At 42.9% G+C, this 16,026-nt stretch overlaps 1 protein-coding gene across 4 annotated transcripts in view; it reads right to left on the bottom strand.

The window, feature by feature from the left end:
* Positions 1–357: 357 nt before the first annotated feature.
* The window catches only part of SLC22A4 (solute carrier family 22 member 4), a 41,279-nt gene continuing 25,610 nt past the window's right edge, over positions 358–16,026 (bottom strand). For 2 of the 4 annotated variants that reach the window (XM_064595880.1, XM_045892350.3), the window contains 7 exons: positions 15,732–15,903; positions 11,320–11,446; positions 7,959–8,059; positions 6,641–6,855; positions 5,389–5,571; positions 2,982–3,117; positions 358–626 (listed from right to left, as the gene is read on the bottom strand). In XM_064595880.1, coding sequence (XP_064451950.1) covers positions 551–626; positions 2,982–3,117; positions 5,389–5,571; positions 6,641–6,855; positions 7,959–8,059; positions 11,320–11,446; positions 15,732–15,903 — 1,010 coding nt within the window. In that variant the 3' untranslated portion in view covers positions 358–550. Of the gene's footprint in view, positions 627–2,980; positions 3,118–5,222; positions 5,259–5,388; positions 5,572–6,640; positions 6,856–7,958; positions 8,060–11,319; positions 11,447–15,731; positions 15,904–16,026 lie in introns of those variants that run through there. The other 2 variants (XM_064595881.1, XM_064595882.1) reach the window with 2 other exon arrangements.

Below are 16,026 nucleotides of genomic sequence, written 5' to 3'. Positions count from 1 at the left end.
TTGATCTCCTGCGGCATTTCACTTGTAAAACACTATTAATATCTGCCATCAATTCACCTCAGAGGATTGTATAAAATTTTCTGGATAGGAATACTGCATCTAATCATTTAGTTACAGCAGTATATGAGTTCACTTCAAACACGACTGTAATTTTGAATGTGCTGGTTCACTTACACACACACACATAGTGTTGTCACCTGATAGTTGTGTTAATACAATGACATTCTTTTTATTTGAATAGAGTTTGTATGTTTGGAAATGAGTGTTAATCTTTGTATGGATTTACTGGTCCTTGACCCACACAATTTTCAAAAAATCGTATGAACCCATTTCATCGAATTCGTTAAGAATGTGGACTCTCTAGAAATGGTTTTTTATTAAAATTAAGGAGATTATATCTGGAGTGTGCTCTATGACAAGCGTTTCTCAATAGCAGAGTCATCTTAGTGTTCATCGTCAGGCTTGGTCCAGTTCCTCAGGAAAGGCTTTGGTTTCCTCGTAGAGTCTGATGCAGCTGGTTTTCAGGTCACCAAATGGGGTGGAGATCTTATCAGAATGAAGTTATTAGAACTTTGGGATTTTCTTCCTTCTCTACTGAATCTCTTGGTTTTTTCCTAAACCTGAACCTGAAAATAAAGTAAGTGCTAAAGAAAATTAAATATTCAAGACTCTCCTCCTCAGAATGCTAGACTGACACTGGAAAACACTTAACCAGTCCATGACTATAACTCTAATAATAGCTCAGGAGTCTAGAGCTTGTATTCTCTAATTCCACAGTTTCCCTGAGGAAAGGATGGAGTGGTAAACATGAAGCTCTCAGCAAGCTGAAGTTGATATTGAAATAGTCATATCATTAGAAGAACACAAACTTTTGGCACACACTTTGCTATACATGTCCTGTCAGGGATCAGAATCATCCACTCATATATAGATTTATGTTCTTCATGGCCCGGCACTAAAGACCCATTATCTTACAGAACCTCATGATAGCCATATGAACTGTTTCCCCATATGAACTATTCCCAGATGTGAATCCCGAGGTTTAGTGAAAATTAAGCAATTTTCCCAAATTCATTCACTAGATTTGGGATTTAAGCCAGGCAGTTTCACTCTAGAATCTCAACTTCTCCTACAAATTCACTCATCTTTAATTGTTTGCCAATCTGTGATACTGTAGAAGGATATTCGATTTTTGTCCCTGGTTCCTGACTCAGAGCTCCTAAATTCTTTGTCATTTCCTGAGTGATAGGGATCATCTTGTCCTTTATTCTAATGAGGCAACTCTTGGGGGGCCCCTGGATAGTTTCAGGATGGAGGCTGGTCACCAGAAAGATCAGGCCTTGATCAGAAGCCTGGAACTTTCAGCCCCACCTTCCAATCTCCAAGGAGGGGTGAGGGGCTAGAGGTTGGATTAGTTATTGATCATGCCTACGTGATAAAACCTCTATAAAACCCCCTGAACACTAAGGTTCAGAGAGCTTCTGAATTGGTGAACACATCCATGTGTGAGGATGGTGGTGTTCCCCAACTGCACAGGGACAGAAGCTCCTGCACTCTGGACCCTTCTGGACCTCAGCCTTTGTATCTCTTCATCTGGCTGTTCGTATGTATCCTTTACAATAAACCTGAAATGGTAAGGAAAGTGTTATCCGAGTTCTGTGAGTTATTCCGGCAAATTACTGAACTTGAGTGGGGGAAGGGGGTTGTGGAAACACCAGACTTCGAAACCACGTTGGATAGGGGCTCCTGGGTGGCTCAGTCGTTAAGCGTCTGCCTTCAGCTCAGGTCATGATCCCAGGGTCCTGGGATCGAGCCCCGCATCGGGCTCCCTGCTCGGCAGGAGGCCTGCTACTCCCTCTCTACTCCCCCTGCTTGTGTTCCCTCTCTCGCTGTATCTCTCTCTGTCAAATAAATAATCTTTAAAAAAAAAAAAAAAGAAACCACGTTGGATAGAAGTGTGGATAACCTGGGGACCTGATATTTACCACTGACATCTGAAGGGAGGGCAGTCTTGTGGGACTAAGCTCTAAAACCTACGGATTCTGATGCAAACTCTGGTGGTTAGTGTTGGAATTGAATGAAATTGTAAGGCACCTAGTTGGTGTCAGAAGTGGTGGGTATCAGGAGGGAAAACTCTCATACAATCTCATAGGCCAAAAAAAAAAAAAAAAAGATTAAATTCTTTTATTTTGTATTTCTTTATTAATGTGGACAAGTATCGTTTTTCGTGTATATACCTGCCACTGAAACATCCATTTCTGTTAACCGCTTGTTGATGACCTTTGCCAATTTTCCTACTGAGTTGTCTTTTTCCCACTGACTGCTGAGAGTTTCGTGTATATTAGCTGTATTAGCCCCAGGTGTATATTGTGTATCACAAATATTTTCTCCCCTGGCTTTTTGACCTTTGTTTTTATTTATGGTTTCCTTTCTTGCTATGCCAAGAACTTCTAAAGTTTCATAATCAGACGTAGCAATCTTTTCCTTTACGTCTCTTTGCGTTTCATATCACACTCAGAAAGGCCTTCTCTGAGGTTACAAAAATAACAAAAATAACATATGTTTTCTTCTGGTACATTTATGATTTTACATTTTTAGTCACTCTGCAATTTATCTTGATGTATTTATTCTGGAGAAGGGTGCAAGTTTTCTATTTAACCAATGTGGCTAGCTGAATTCTCTAACACCCTTTACTGAATAATCTAATTTTTCTCACTGATTTTGAATTGCAACTTTTGCATAGACTGAGTTCTCTAGTTTCTTGGATTTAATTCTGAACTCTATTCTATTCCAGCGATTTCGATTCCTACACCCTTATCATAATGGTTTTAATTACCTCTGCTTAGTAATATGCTTTATTATCTGATAGAGCTACTCTCTACTTACTACTCTGCTTTTTCAGAAATTTCCTGGCTATTCTTGCATGTTTATTCTGAGGAATTTTGAGGAATTTTGCTACCAGTTTTTAAAGTTCCACTTACCCTTTCACTTTCTGCATCTGCTCTAAGGTCTCTGGTAGAGTCATTCCAAAACTTTCCGGGAAGAAAAGGGTGATGATTCCAATGAAGACAGTCAGGCTACCCATGACGATGTAGGGCAGAACTCTGTTGTAAGCACCTGGAAGGCACAAGAACATCAATTAGATACGGGGATTCTCCAGATGTCCCTGGGAATTATTTTGTAATGGTGGCAAACAGTATTTGAGAGCAGTTTTAAACCTGAACATTGTCAGAAGGAAAAAGGTATGCAAAAGATCACAGTTTCTTTTTGGTAGAAGCCATTACCTCTGAGATTCCCATAATCATTTCCCTACGTGATTTTGCATTATCATAAGGTCTTCCATGCCGGTTGGCATTCTCCAAGCCACTCTTTAACCATGTGTGACAGATGTTCCTTTGATGGAAGTCTTCGCCTACCAACTTTTCCCTCTCAAGGTGGAAGTCATTAGAGATGGGGGATGAGCGGACATCAAGGAGAAAAAGGATATCGCAGGGACAGGTACTGGCCATGATGACTGGTGTGACCATTGCTTTTGCCTGAGCTAGTAAGTAGGCTGCAGTGGACTGCTAGGTCCAAAGATCCATGATACTCTTAAAAAAATTAAAAAAAAAAACCTAAGTAATATGTCCAATCCAATTTCAATCACTAAATGTCAGGCACAGTGAATGCACTATACCTGGATTTGGTTTCTTTTTGCAACATTTACGTGTCTTGGTTTTGTAATGTAATTGCAAGAACCATTCCACCTCTTCACTATCTGGTGTTACTTGGACAGGAGAATAATAGAGCCTCATTTTGCTTCCCTTCTGCAAACAGATTACAGAGGAATAGCACACCCAAGGATTTTATTTGTCAGAAAACATTAATCTGGAAGCTTCTCTGAGGCGTCTATGTCACTAACAGGAGTAGCTGTTGTGGAACAGAAAGATCTGTCTCAGACTCTTCCATTCCTTACGTAACCAATGGTCCACCTTAGACCAAGTGAGCGTGGCTTGAAAGTAGAGGGAGGAACAAAGGGAAAACAACACCATTCTATATTATAATGTGTTTTCTTAGGGCTTATTCAGGGTAGCCATGCAGAGTATGTTTAAGATAAGAAAATGTTTCACTTTATCTGCAAAGATTAGGGTGTACCTTTGCTGAGGATTTTGATAGAGTATTTGTTTGTGTGCATGTTTGAACCAATCAGAACCAGTGTGTTTGAACCAACGGATGACTAGGAAGAATAAGGACACGTTATCAGCATCTCTCACTGGCAGAGTCCTTAATGGGGCTTAGGCTTGGAGTGTGAGATCCCACAACCATTGAGCAACCCACTGAAGCCCCCCTGTGGTGTTATTCCAGATTGAGAAATCTGACTATATAAAAACTAAAACTTCCTAAAATATCATAAAATCTAAAGTAAATGATGAACTAGGAAAAATATTTACAACATATATGCAAAGGGCTAGTTTCTTTCGATTACAAAGAACTCTCACAAATCAGAGGCGCCTGGGCGGCTCAGTCGGTTAAGTGTCTGACTCTTGATTTCAGCTCAGATCATGATCTCATGGGTTTTGAGATCGAGCCCTGCATCAGACTCTGCGTTCAGCAGGGCTTCTGCTTGAAGATTCTCTCCCTCTATCCCTTCCCCAGCTCACATGAGCATGTGCTCTTGCACTCCCTCTGTCTCGCAAATAAATAAATAAATCTTAAAAAAATGCTCAACTTTATTTAAAGAATTAGAAATGAAAGCAATAATGATATCCATTTTTCAGATAACAGATTACCAAATGATTAAAAAATTGGATCATCTCCATTGTTAGGATATGGAGAAATAGCACTCTCATATACTGATAGTTGGATTGTAAATTAGTACAATACTTAGAGGTCAGTTTGGCAATATCTATGAAAATTTTAAATTGCTCCAACAATCCATGAATCCAAGTGTATGTAATTAAATGAACAAAGGGCCTTAGGGGGATAGAGGAATGTTCATTCCAGTGTTATGTGTAATAACAAAAACCTGGAAATGGCCTAAATGTCCATCCATTGAGCCTAGTTAAACAAACTATGTATATACATACATTGGAAGAATATATACTAACTAAAAGGAAGGTAAAAGCGATATATGATACAATGTTAAGAAAGTTGTGAAACAATATATATAATTTTGTTTATGTGTTTAATTTTATTGTGTATATATATGTTTTGCAAAACAAAATGTCTGAAGGGCTACTCACCAAAATGTTAATATTAGCTACTTCTAGGGCTGCAGTCTGGGGAGCCGGGAGAGAAGAGGTGAACTTGTAATTTTTCCAGTACTTTCTGTGCTGTTTGCATTTTTCACAATGAAAAATCTATTCCTTTATATTTAAAAAAAGAACAAATTGACAAGATGCATCTCACCGAGGTAAACAAAGTAGGGAGCAATGATGCTGCCCACTCTGGATGCCATGGATGTGACCCCCACAGCCATGTTCCTGACCAGGGTGGGGTAAAGCTCTGCAGTGAAGACATACAGCATGGAGAAAGCAGAGGTGATCCCGAACTTTCCTAACATCACCAGACCAATGGACAAGAAGTTGTAATCTGGAAAAGAGACCCAGCGTAAACAGAAGTGCTTTTAGAAGTAAGACTTTGTAACTCAGTTCTTTCATTGTCCTTTTTGCCTGTACAGCAATGTTTTTATAATATAAACATATTCCTGGAGCACCTGGATGGCTCAGTCGGTTAAGCTTCCAACTCTTGATTTCAGCTCAGGTCACGATCTTAGGATCGTACGATCAAACCCTGCGCACCAGCTCTGCGCTGAGTGTGGAACCTGCTTAAGATTCTCTCTCTCCCTTTTCCTCTGCCATTCTCCTTCCCCCCTCTCTCTTTCTTAAAAAAAAGAAAGAAAGAAAGAAAGAAAGAAAGAAAGAAAGAAAGAAAGAAAGAAAGAAAGATATTCCCAAGAAACACTTTCTCTTCAAATATCTTAATAATCGGACACAAGCGAAGATGGAGAGCGGGGGGTTGCTTTCTGTTTTGCTCAACTGTTACTCTAGATCATTTAGGCAGTCAGTGACCTTTGTCCACTTTTGTTACAACGGTTTCATGGTAAATTGTTAGCATGTTAATATAGTTAAGTTTAATCTTCAAAGAGAAGGATCAATCCTTTCTATCCTGTTTATTCTTATTAAAGAAATATATGTTTCTATGTCTAATACTATGTTATCAGTGATCTGTTGACAACATTTTAATAATATGAGAAAGTTAGGCATAAGGAGAAAAAAGAAGCAAATGTATTCAGTGTGCTCTTTAACTACTTCAGGATCACAGACCCTAAAAATCACTGACTTAATATCAGAACTGGCATGTCCTACACGCTGCAAACTGGAAAATGCTCCTCAGGGAAGAGGTCTGAAAGCACCAAGGGGATGACTGATGGCATTTGTCTTCCTCTCAGGCAGTGATGTCTGATGCTCTGAGGCCGACCCCCATTTCAGGGGAGTTGTTATGAACACAGGAAATTATGTAGTTAGCTGTCGTTTGTCCGGTGGACTTACGAAGAGCTTATGATGTAAGGGCATCACAAACAGGGTGCAGTGACTAATGATTAGTCCAGTCAAGGTGTGGATCTTTTCTGGTAAGCTGTTAATATTGGTTAACTTCTTACCTGCAGGTACGAACTGGATTAAGAGAAGCACACCTCCTCCCAAGAACAGTACTCCAGCTATGATGTAACGCCGAGGCAGGGTTCGAAGCAACAACCAGGCTGTGATGTAAGCTGGAACTTCGATCAAGGCAGAAAGGAAACAGTTCAGATAGGCATCTCCGTGTAAATTAGGAGCGTTGAGAGACAGAGCAAAGTAACCCACTGAGGTTAGCATCCTGAAAGACAAAAGAAAAAAGGCAAAAATGACAAGAGGATAGCTTGAACCACTCCATAATTCCATGGTGGTCAAGGAATTGTCTCCATCTTTCTGTCCTGTAAGTAGCCGCTAGTCACATATGGCCTTTTAAAAGTAAATCAATTTAAATGAAATTAAATTAAAAATTCAGTTCTTTAGTCACACTAGCCACACTTCACCTGCTTGATAACCGCATGTGGCTAGTGGCTACTACGATGGACAACTCAGACATAAAACATTTTCATTGTTGTGGAGAGTTCTCTTGGACAGCGCTAGTCTAGCTATACCAACATTCAACAACACCTACCCTGGTCTAGTTAATTTCAGATTTCAATATTTCCTGAACAGTTTGTACATCCTCGTTCCCTTACAACTATTATTTGAAGAAAAACCGTCAGTCATGTCAGTGCACACAAAATCCAGGTTGTATTCTTACCGAAAAGAAAAACAAGGACACCTAGTCAATACTGTGGGATTCACTTTCGGTGAATTCCAATCGATTTATTAAAACTCACTTTCGGGGAGAGAATGAGAGTCCCACAGTGGTTCAAAGTATCACAGAGTGCACACTGCATATCCTGTCCTTACAGTCAACTTCCACGGAACCACAAAGCTCTTCTGTATAAAAATAACTGCATCTTGCAGGCTCCTTTGTGCAGAAATTTGCTTAATGATTAACATGACCAAAAAGCAGAGGATATCTAGAAAATGTTTTCAGGAACATTGTTGTTCTATGTCACTGTTCTATTGCTAATACAGCGTCAGGAAGCAGGAGTTGAATTAGCTTCTCAGTTTCAGCCACCAGCAACATTATTACTATTAATCCCAATTACTTTAGGAGGGGAAGGACCCTTTCCCTGTGGGCCACAGTACTGCAGGCTTAAATATTGTTCCCTGTGACTTTTTTTTCAGCATCCATGTTCCATGAATTGAATGGAGGCACTTCCAAATAACTTAGAATTCTATAATTTTTATTTTGTTTCAGGAAGACTCAGTCCTTGCCCTGATGTTGCTGTGAATTAGAGAAAATCAGTTGTATACTTAGGTGCTACGTGTCGCGTTCATAGATCACTTATTACTTACCAGAGCAGCAAGGACATGATGGTTATTGTGGCAATATTCTGAGTCCTGAATAGGTCCAGAATGAAAACTTTCTGCTGACTTGGGAGTTTTAGTTCCTGTAGCTAAAATAATGCAAACAACCATGAGATTAAGAGGTAATGAGGAGGTATCTTCAACCATGGCAATGTGGGAAAGACCTATTATGCATATAACGCTCCTTCACCTTGAATATGCTCAGAAGTCTGGAATTTGAGGGGAATAAGGGCATCCACGTATATGATGCTTATTCTAACACTTTAAAATACTTGTGGCCCATTTTAGACAGAGCCTTAGAATTGGCTTCAGTGCCTCTTTATATAAAGCCTGATGGCTAACAGCCTTTTCTTGACTCATGGTCATCACTGTGGTGACTCAAATCACACTGAGCTGTGACCCTTAGGACCCAGGGAGTGGGTAGGGCCAAACAGCCCCAACTGCCTTGAGGTCCATGTCTGGTTTTGTATTTTTCTTGTTGTTGTCTCAGTGTCAGAACAGTTTTGGGTTCACTGAGGGACCTTGGGTAAGAGGTCTGAGCATCAGTTTACTTCTCTGTTAAAAAGGTATAATAATTGGGAGTTGAGAAGATTAAATGAGAGCATATATATATATATATATATATATATATATATATATATATATATAAAACTTAGCATAGTACTCGAACCATGGTAGATGCCCAATCCCATTTTAACTATAATTATTACTATGACTGCACCATTGAGGAAAATATGCTAACTATCTGGCTAGTGGCAGTTTCTTACCGCTGTCAATGGGCTTCCCTCCTTTACTTTTAATTTACTAAATTTAACTTGCCATGTGGTAGGAATCTAGATAACCAAGCTTATTGGAACTTGTAAAAAAAAAATTACAAGGCTCTGAGGTGTGGAATCTCTCTGGGATATGGTGTGTGTGCAATAAGAGGCTTAGGAAGGAGTGTCTCCTGTGAAGGAATGAGACTGATGGACCTGCCTTTGTAGCAGGTGCTCCCCAGATATGAGCCTCCTTCTTTCTAAGAATAACCAGACACTCCCTCTTGCTGCTCACAGACATATTACCTTTCTTCTTCTACATGATTTGGAGTGTACAGCCCCAGAACATGCCCCTGGCAGCATAACCCTATTATCACAACCAAAGTAAAGCCCCTGAATAAACTAGTGGGAACTAGAAGTCTTCACGGAGGGTTCTGGAAGTGGTGCCATGCACGGATAGGACCTGTGCATCAGGCCCACGCTAACACTTGGTGCTTCCACGGGGCCCTTATGAAAATGCAGCTTGCCAGGTCCCACCTGGGGCCTGCTGAATTTGAATCTTTCCTGGGGCCCTGAAGCCTACAACTTCATATTTTTAAAGTTACTTGGGTGATTTATTTCCCCCTTGGGTGATTTTGATAACAGCCAGTTTTAGAAAACTCAGGATAAGAATAGTCTTGTATCCAGTACTTGTGACTGTATGGAGTCACCAAAATACCTTTGGACCAGACGCCATGAGCAGGCTAAAGGTGCTTCAGAAGGAAAGCCAGAGAAGCCCAAGACAGCTTTCCTAGATGACACTACTCTATATTTTTTTCTGCCCACTGCCTCTAACATGAGATAAGAAATCACATGCTGTTAAGCACATGTACTTTGGCACCAGAGAGACCTAATGAGATTTCTAGCTATGGGATTGTGGGAAAATTCCTTAACTTCTCTGTACTTCGATTTCCTCTCCTGAAAAAAAGGGCCTAGAGTACCTATGGCTTGTGTGAACATCAAATAAGCTCAACACTGTGCCTGACATCTGGTAGACTCTCCATTGTCGTTCTGAGCAGGCTGTACGTGGCTAGCACAGGGCTCTGTGGATTCTCCTGAAGAGGACCCCCTCCCCGCCCCGCCTTGCCAGGAGGTGAGCATCAGAGATGAGCACAAGCTCCCTTGCCTTCAGCGGGCTCGTCCAGTTCAGGCTCCACGTGCCTGATGGTAGGAAGAAACGAGGTGCTTTCAGAAGCATGTGTTTTGACACTGAACTTTACTCTTATTTGCCCATAACTATGTCTTCTATGTTTTATGACTGCTTTCAACCATGTAGGTCTGATCTCCACTACTAAACTGTAAGTTCCTGAAAGACAGGAATCAGATCACAGACGCAATAAACATCAATCAACAACCAGCACCACCCTGAGATGCAGAAGAGTCCACTGGCCACCCCTGATGTCCAATAAATTATCTAAGGCTGGGAATGGAATTCTTGATCTGAAGAGCAAAGGATTAAGAGATATTTGCCTTGGCAGCCCTCTGAGAACTTGGGTTCATGGCCCTGTAATTAATCCTTCGGCTATTGCCAGGATATCTGCTTCTGTCAGAGGTCCCAAAGGCCGGGGATGGAACCGAGGAATGCCCACCACCCTCCGCAGCGTCTTGCTTTCTGGGGGAGCCAGACTTGAGTCTGTGCAGACTTGAGTGTGGGGCAGGCATACTGTCTCTGCAGCTGTCCCCATTTTCTTGGGCTATCCTGAGCAGTCCCTTAACCTTCTCCTAGCCAGGAATGCCCTGCCCCCATCCTCTCCATTCATCTAAGCCCCCACCCCCTGGTTTGGACCTGGCTTTTCAGCCCAGAGTCCGTCCGTTCCCTTTCTCTGCTGGTACACAGCATCCACACCTTGGATACTTAGTACTTCCTCCCTCCTGGTATCATTTATGTTACATCTAATCCTCTTGACCCTCTTAGCTACATGCTATGCTCCCTAAGCATAGGAACTGTATCTAACTTTTGTTATTTTCTCTAGGACCCAGCACAGGGCATGGACGGAGACACTGAGGTCCTCACTGACTGTCAGGAAGTAGGGCTGCTTCCACAGAATATCATCTTTCCCTCGTGGCCTCCTGCCTTCAGGGGTGACCCCTCGAGCCTGTGCCTTCATGCCTTTAGGTTGTAGACACGACACAGCAAGACTAGAGGCATACACAGCTTCCTCAGCAGTTGTGGCCTGATTCAGAGTACAGTGGGGGAAATCCATGGATGGAATACCCCCAACCACATTTTTTCCACTTCATCTGGACCTTCAAAGATCACCGGTATGTAACTGCACCAGTAGTATGGTGAAATACCAATAAAGAGTTGCAGATAAAACTTGCCGAAGGCAAGGGGGACTAGTATTTCATCAACATTTGCTATAGGCTAAGCAGTTTACATATATGATTGCACCTAATTCCGCCGCAGCCCTCTGAGGTGGATTTCACCTTAGCACTTAATCATCACGGTGTCTCAAGGACTCACACAGAGCCTGGTACACAGTGGGCACACGTTGGATTAAATTAAGTCAAGAATGAATAGCTGACCTTAAGAGGACACATCTGCAAATGCTTACCTCCACAGGATCAAAAATCACCATCGGGGCAGCTATGTTGTTCATTTTTGCAGCTTTTTGGATGATACTTTCAGCCTCTCTAAATCTTCTCTGGGATATCAACCACCGGGGAGATTCGGGAATAAACCTGGAATAAATTTTTCATGGTTTATAATTTTTCACAATAGTGAGGTTTAATACTATTCACCGTAAGTTGCCCCCAAATAATTTTTATTTTGTAAGATTATAATTTGTCTATTTAAAAAAAATCAGGAAGGAGGCCTCATAAAATTTCCATTGATAATAGGAATAAATAAAAGCACCTCCAAGTTTCAAAGTTCTGATCAAATCACAGGGCTGATTGATCATCAGTTGTACTTGAAGGCAGGACCAGACCATAAGGGGTAACATTAACTGTGGGTACTGTAAGCCAGGCAGTGGGAGAAAGTCATTTCAAACTTAATAACCATTGTGGCTCTTAAAGAAACACAATCTAGTATCTTTTCAGTGCATCCATCCCTTAGAGAATTCCTAGTGTCCCAGCTGACGATGGTCAGAAGTTTACCAGGTAAAGGTGGCCAAGACATCCGTGCTCTTTGGGCTTTTCTTGTGGTCAGAGGAGAAGGTGGATACACGGACACCCCCCTGTGGGCTGTTCCTGTAGCTCTCAGATTCCCAGGGCAGTGAGTAACCAAACGAGGCTTTGGGAGACAATGTTGTCTTTTTTTTTTTTTTTTAATGTCTAGAAACTTAATTTTTTTTATTACATACAATTCACTTGTATTCTTTCCTAATTTGTCTATTTTTTCTATTCTTATTTCTTTTTCTCATACTTACATTTATTTATATTTTTCTATTCTTTCCTACTTTTTATTTCTCAGTATCTCTTAGCCATTCTTCTGCCAGCTCTTTCTTTCCTTACCTATCAGTCAGTGCTCAGTGATCCTAGAAAATACACTACATGTAGCAGATACAGAGGCCTCCTATCATTAAACGGGCCCCTCCAAAGCCTCAACAGCAATTAACCTCAGAGCAAAACACAACTTATCAAATGGTCAAGCCTCAGCTCCCTTCCCCAGCCGACTAGCACATGGGTTGAAACAGGAACCCAGTTTCTGTCATTTTGGAAGATGCCGTTAGCTGGTCCCTGTGGTAACTCTGATGATGTTGGGTCACTGACCTTCAGTAAGTAGAGCTGCATGGTCCAGAAAGCTTTCTGCACTGCTCTGTAGCCGTGTTGCCAAATATCGTAGTCGATAATGGCGTGTGGCTATTGAGCCCGTGTAACTGGCGTGAACGAGCAAATGAACGTTTCATTTATTTAAGTATGTGCGTGTGCCTAGAGGCTACTGCGAAAGTGCAGAATTAGAGCTCCTACTTCCCAGCCACTGTATGCTTCCTGCCTATGTACATGTATACCCCCTTCTAATTCTGAACGATGCCTTTGCCCCACAAGGTTGTTCTTAGAAATACCCAACCTTTGGGCGCCTGGGTGGCTCAGATTGTTAAGCGTCTGCCTTCGGCTCAGGTCATGATCCCAGGGTCCTGGGATCAAGTCCCACATCGGGCTCCCTGCTCAGCGGGGAGCCTGCTTCTCCCTCTGCCTCTCTCTCTCTCTGTCTCTTATGAATAAATAAATAAAATCTTTAAAAAAAAAAAAAAAGAAATACCCAACCTTTCTTCCCACAGGCTCTAAGGGCCCTCATGGACCTTAATGTCTAGTCGGCTGGATATTGCAAAGCTTCCCCCATGTTGCGTCTATGGGCTCCCTCCCCACCCCATTCATACTTGTGGTCCATTCTTGCCAAACCTTATAAGGGAAGTTGAGATATAAAAAAAATCCCCAAACCACCTGCAGGGCTCTGGTTTACTCCCAGTTGCCGCCCGGGATGCTCAGGGTGCTGCGATCTCTCCTTCGGCCATGGCTTTTGTGCTGCACGGAGTATTAAGTCTAGCTGATGGCTGCAGAAGCTAGGGGAGCACCAAACGAGGTTGTACACCATAGCCTCTTTGTAGATGGAATTCAAATAGAACAGGGGGAAGGGCATTGCTGGAGAGTCTCTATCACACACTGAGGAGGCAGCAGGGAGCCCAGCAGCCCCAAGCCAACCCTGCGTGACCCCAGCCCACCTAGACTGACGAGCATGGCTTCAGGATGTCCCACCCTCAGGAATGAGGTGTTCGTAAGAAAGCGATTTTGTTTTACAGGAAAATGGTAAGACTGTCGTTAAACTTTTAGGACAAGCACACGGCTTTGTGTGCTGGTTCCGGGGCTGTCCTCTGTCTGGGGCAGTCCTGTCCCTGGTACAGCGTGCCCACAGCCCGGAGCGCTCACGAGCCAGCTCGGGGGCAACAGAAGGAAGAACTCTCCTTAGGGCAAGGGTAAGGCAGCTCCTCATGGGATGGACTGTCTCTACTGGAAACCACAGGGGCTGACCTATCAGGGTTGTTCCTTGCTGCAATATTGGGACCTGAAGCAAAGGTCCAAGCCCTAGAAATTAAAATCCCTACTAATCTCTTATAGTCAGTCAGGGCCCTTTTATTTTTATTCTCCTTCTCTCTTTCCCTCCCTCTGATAGAATCACACAGTAATAAGGTTGCTTATAACATATTTTAGAAGTACTGGTCTCTTAGTCCAAAATGGCAGCTAGAGCCAGGGATCACAGATTATTAATTAACATCATTCATCTGAGGAGGCAGAAAATAACCTTTGAATAGTCTTGTCTTGTGTCTTGAGAGAACCTCTGGTCACCAACATCTTTCACAATAAATTCAGTCAGCAAGGGAATTGTGGAAAGAGGGTCAGAAGATGTGACAAAGCTGATGTTGGTGATTATGATGATGATCATGATGGCTCTCATTCCAGAAAATTGCCCTGCTCTTGTAAATCTGGGGTGCTTCCTTGGAGACGGAGCTCTGTAGTTAGTGGCCTGTCCTTATTTACCATAAGTTTTCCTGACCCTCAGACTGGGTTGCAGAGGAGATCTCCAAATCAGAATAGTTATCTAACCTTTAACACACTGTCTCTCAAATTCCAGGCAACTGAGGGAAAAATTGCTTTCTCCTCTCAGGCACATCCATGCCAAGAATTTACACTGAAAAACGATAGCAGTCTTAGATGTGATAAAAAGACAGTAACTGGGAGTGGTCCAACCCAAGCTAACTGGTCCAACAAGGACAAAATGTGCTACCTGTCGGCCTCTAAGGCTGCCTAACAGTTGCAGCAAGATAAAGGACCTTCTGGCAAATTCCTAGGCTGTGTGCAAAGGTCAGGGAACCACGAGGACTAGTCTAAATCATGAGTTTTTAAACCATGGTCAAAGAAACTTTCATTGTGTGTAAGCAGGTAGAGATCAAGCAGTTCGGTAAAACCTATACCGTTGGGAGATTTGATATTGATATCACGAAACCAAATCAAGAAGAGTTAATGAGAGAAAAAGAGAGAGAGAGAGAGAGACCCACCAGTAGAAGAAATCCCCTTTCCTCTTGCTTAAATAAGGGAGGAAAAAAAACCCAAAACAAAAACAAAAGAAATGGGGAATCCCCAAAAAGAAGGTGCAGCTGGGACCTTATTCCATTATTCTAATCTCTTCTCTCACCTGAAATTTCCCACATAGTCATATTGGGTGAAACTGGGGCCAGTATCTCCAAACTTGGTTAATCCCACACTGATTTGTCAAAATTGGGTGGCAGGATCGAGGAAGGAGAGAACATTTCTCTAACAACTCATTAAATGAAAAGAATTCTCTCGCCCTTCAAGACAAAGCAGAGGGATGCCTGGGTGGCTCAGTTAAGTTATGGTCAGAATCTGGGTCACTCGGGGTGCCTGGGTGGCTCAGTCATGAAGCGTCTGCCTTCGGCTCAGGTCATGGTCTCAGGGTCCTGGAATCGAGCCCCGCATCGGGCTCCCTGCTCAGCGGGGAGCCTGCTTCTCCCTCTCCCTCTGCCTGCTGCTCCCCCTGCTTGTGCTCTCTCTCTCTGACAAATAAAGTCTGAAAAAAAAAAAAAAAAGACAAAGCAGATAAACAGGCACATCCCAGATGTTAATCACCCCGTGATAGGGAAGCTTGAGGAAATTACATGAATTGAATCCAGAAGGAGAAAGAGATTTCCTGGAGAGAGAAAGGTGTCAACAGAGCAGGGTGGGGCAGAATTGGAAACAGCAAAATCCATGGGTACCATGTCCAAAAACAAGATCAACAACCGACAGGGGACGGGCCGGGGGGAGGGCTCAGAAGGGCCGGGTTTCCTGAGAGCGGGGCTCTGTGGGACCGTGGACAATCAGACCCGGGCACACAGGCCCACCCGCAGCGAGGCCAACACGCCCCGGGCTTCGAAGGCCAGCTCCACAGGGACCACGCAGCCCGCGCGAGGGCCAGCACCAGGCATGCCGGGCCGCGGCGGGGGGCTGTCTGGGACTGAACCACACTCACCACCACAGCGGGACGCACAGCACCCCGGGCGCCGTGAGCGCCAGCAGCAGCATCCGCCAGTCTCGGATGAAGTAAGCAAACAGCGGCAGCAGCATGTAGCCAACTGCAAAAAATGTGCACACTCCTAACGTGGAGAATAGAATACGAACTGACTTGCCAAGAATTTCTGTTCCTGTTCAAAACAAGGGAGGAGTATTAGCATTTTAACTCACTTTAAGATTTGCCGTTTTACATCATTACCTGGCAGTTGGAGTTCGAGCTACAATTACTGGGAAAAGGGAAAAGGCGTTTGCCT

The sequence above is a fragment of the Mirounga angustirostris genome, unplaced genomic scaffold (assembly GCF_029215605.1).
Source record: "Mirounga angustirostris isolate CCGP_5_RB_7025 unplaced genomic scaffold, mMirAng1.0.hap1 SCAF_7, whole genome shotgun sequence".
In the NCBI taxonomy this organism is placed as follows: Eukaryota; Metazoa; Chordata; class Mammalia; order Carnivora; family Phocidae; genus Mirounga; species Mirounga angustirostris.
Note: the sequence above shows the minus strand (reverse complement) of the source record. Positions and strands in the feature narration are given on the sequence as shown.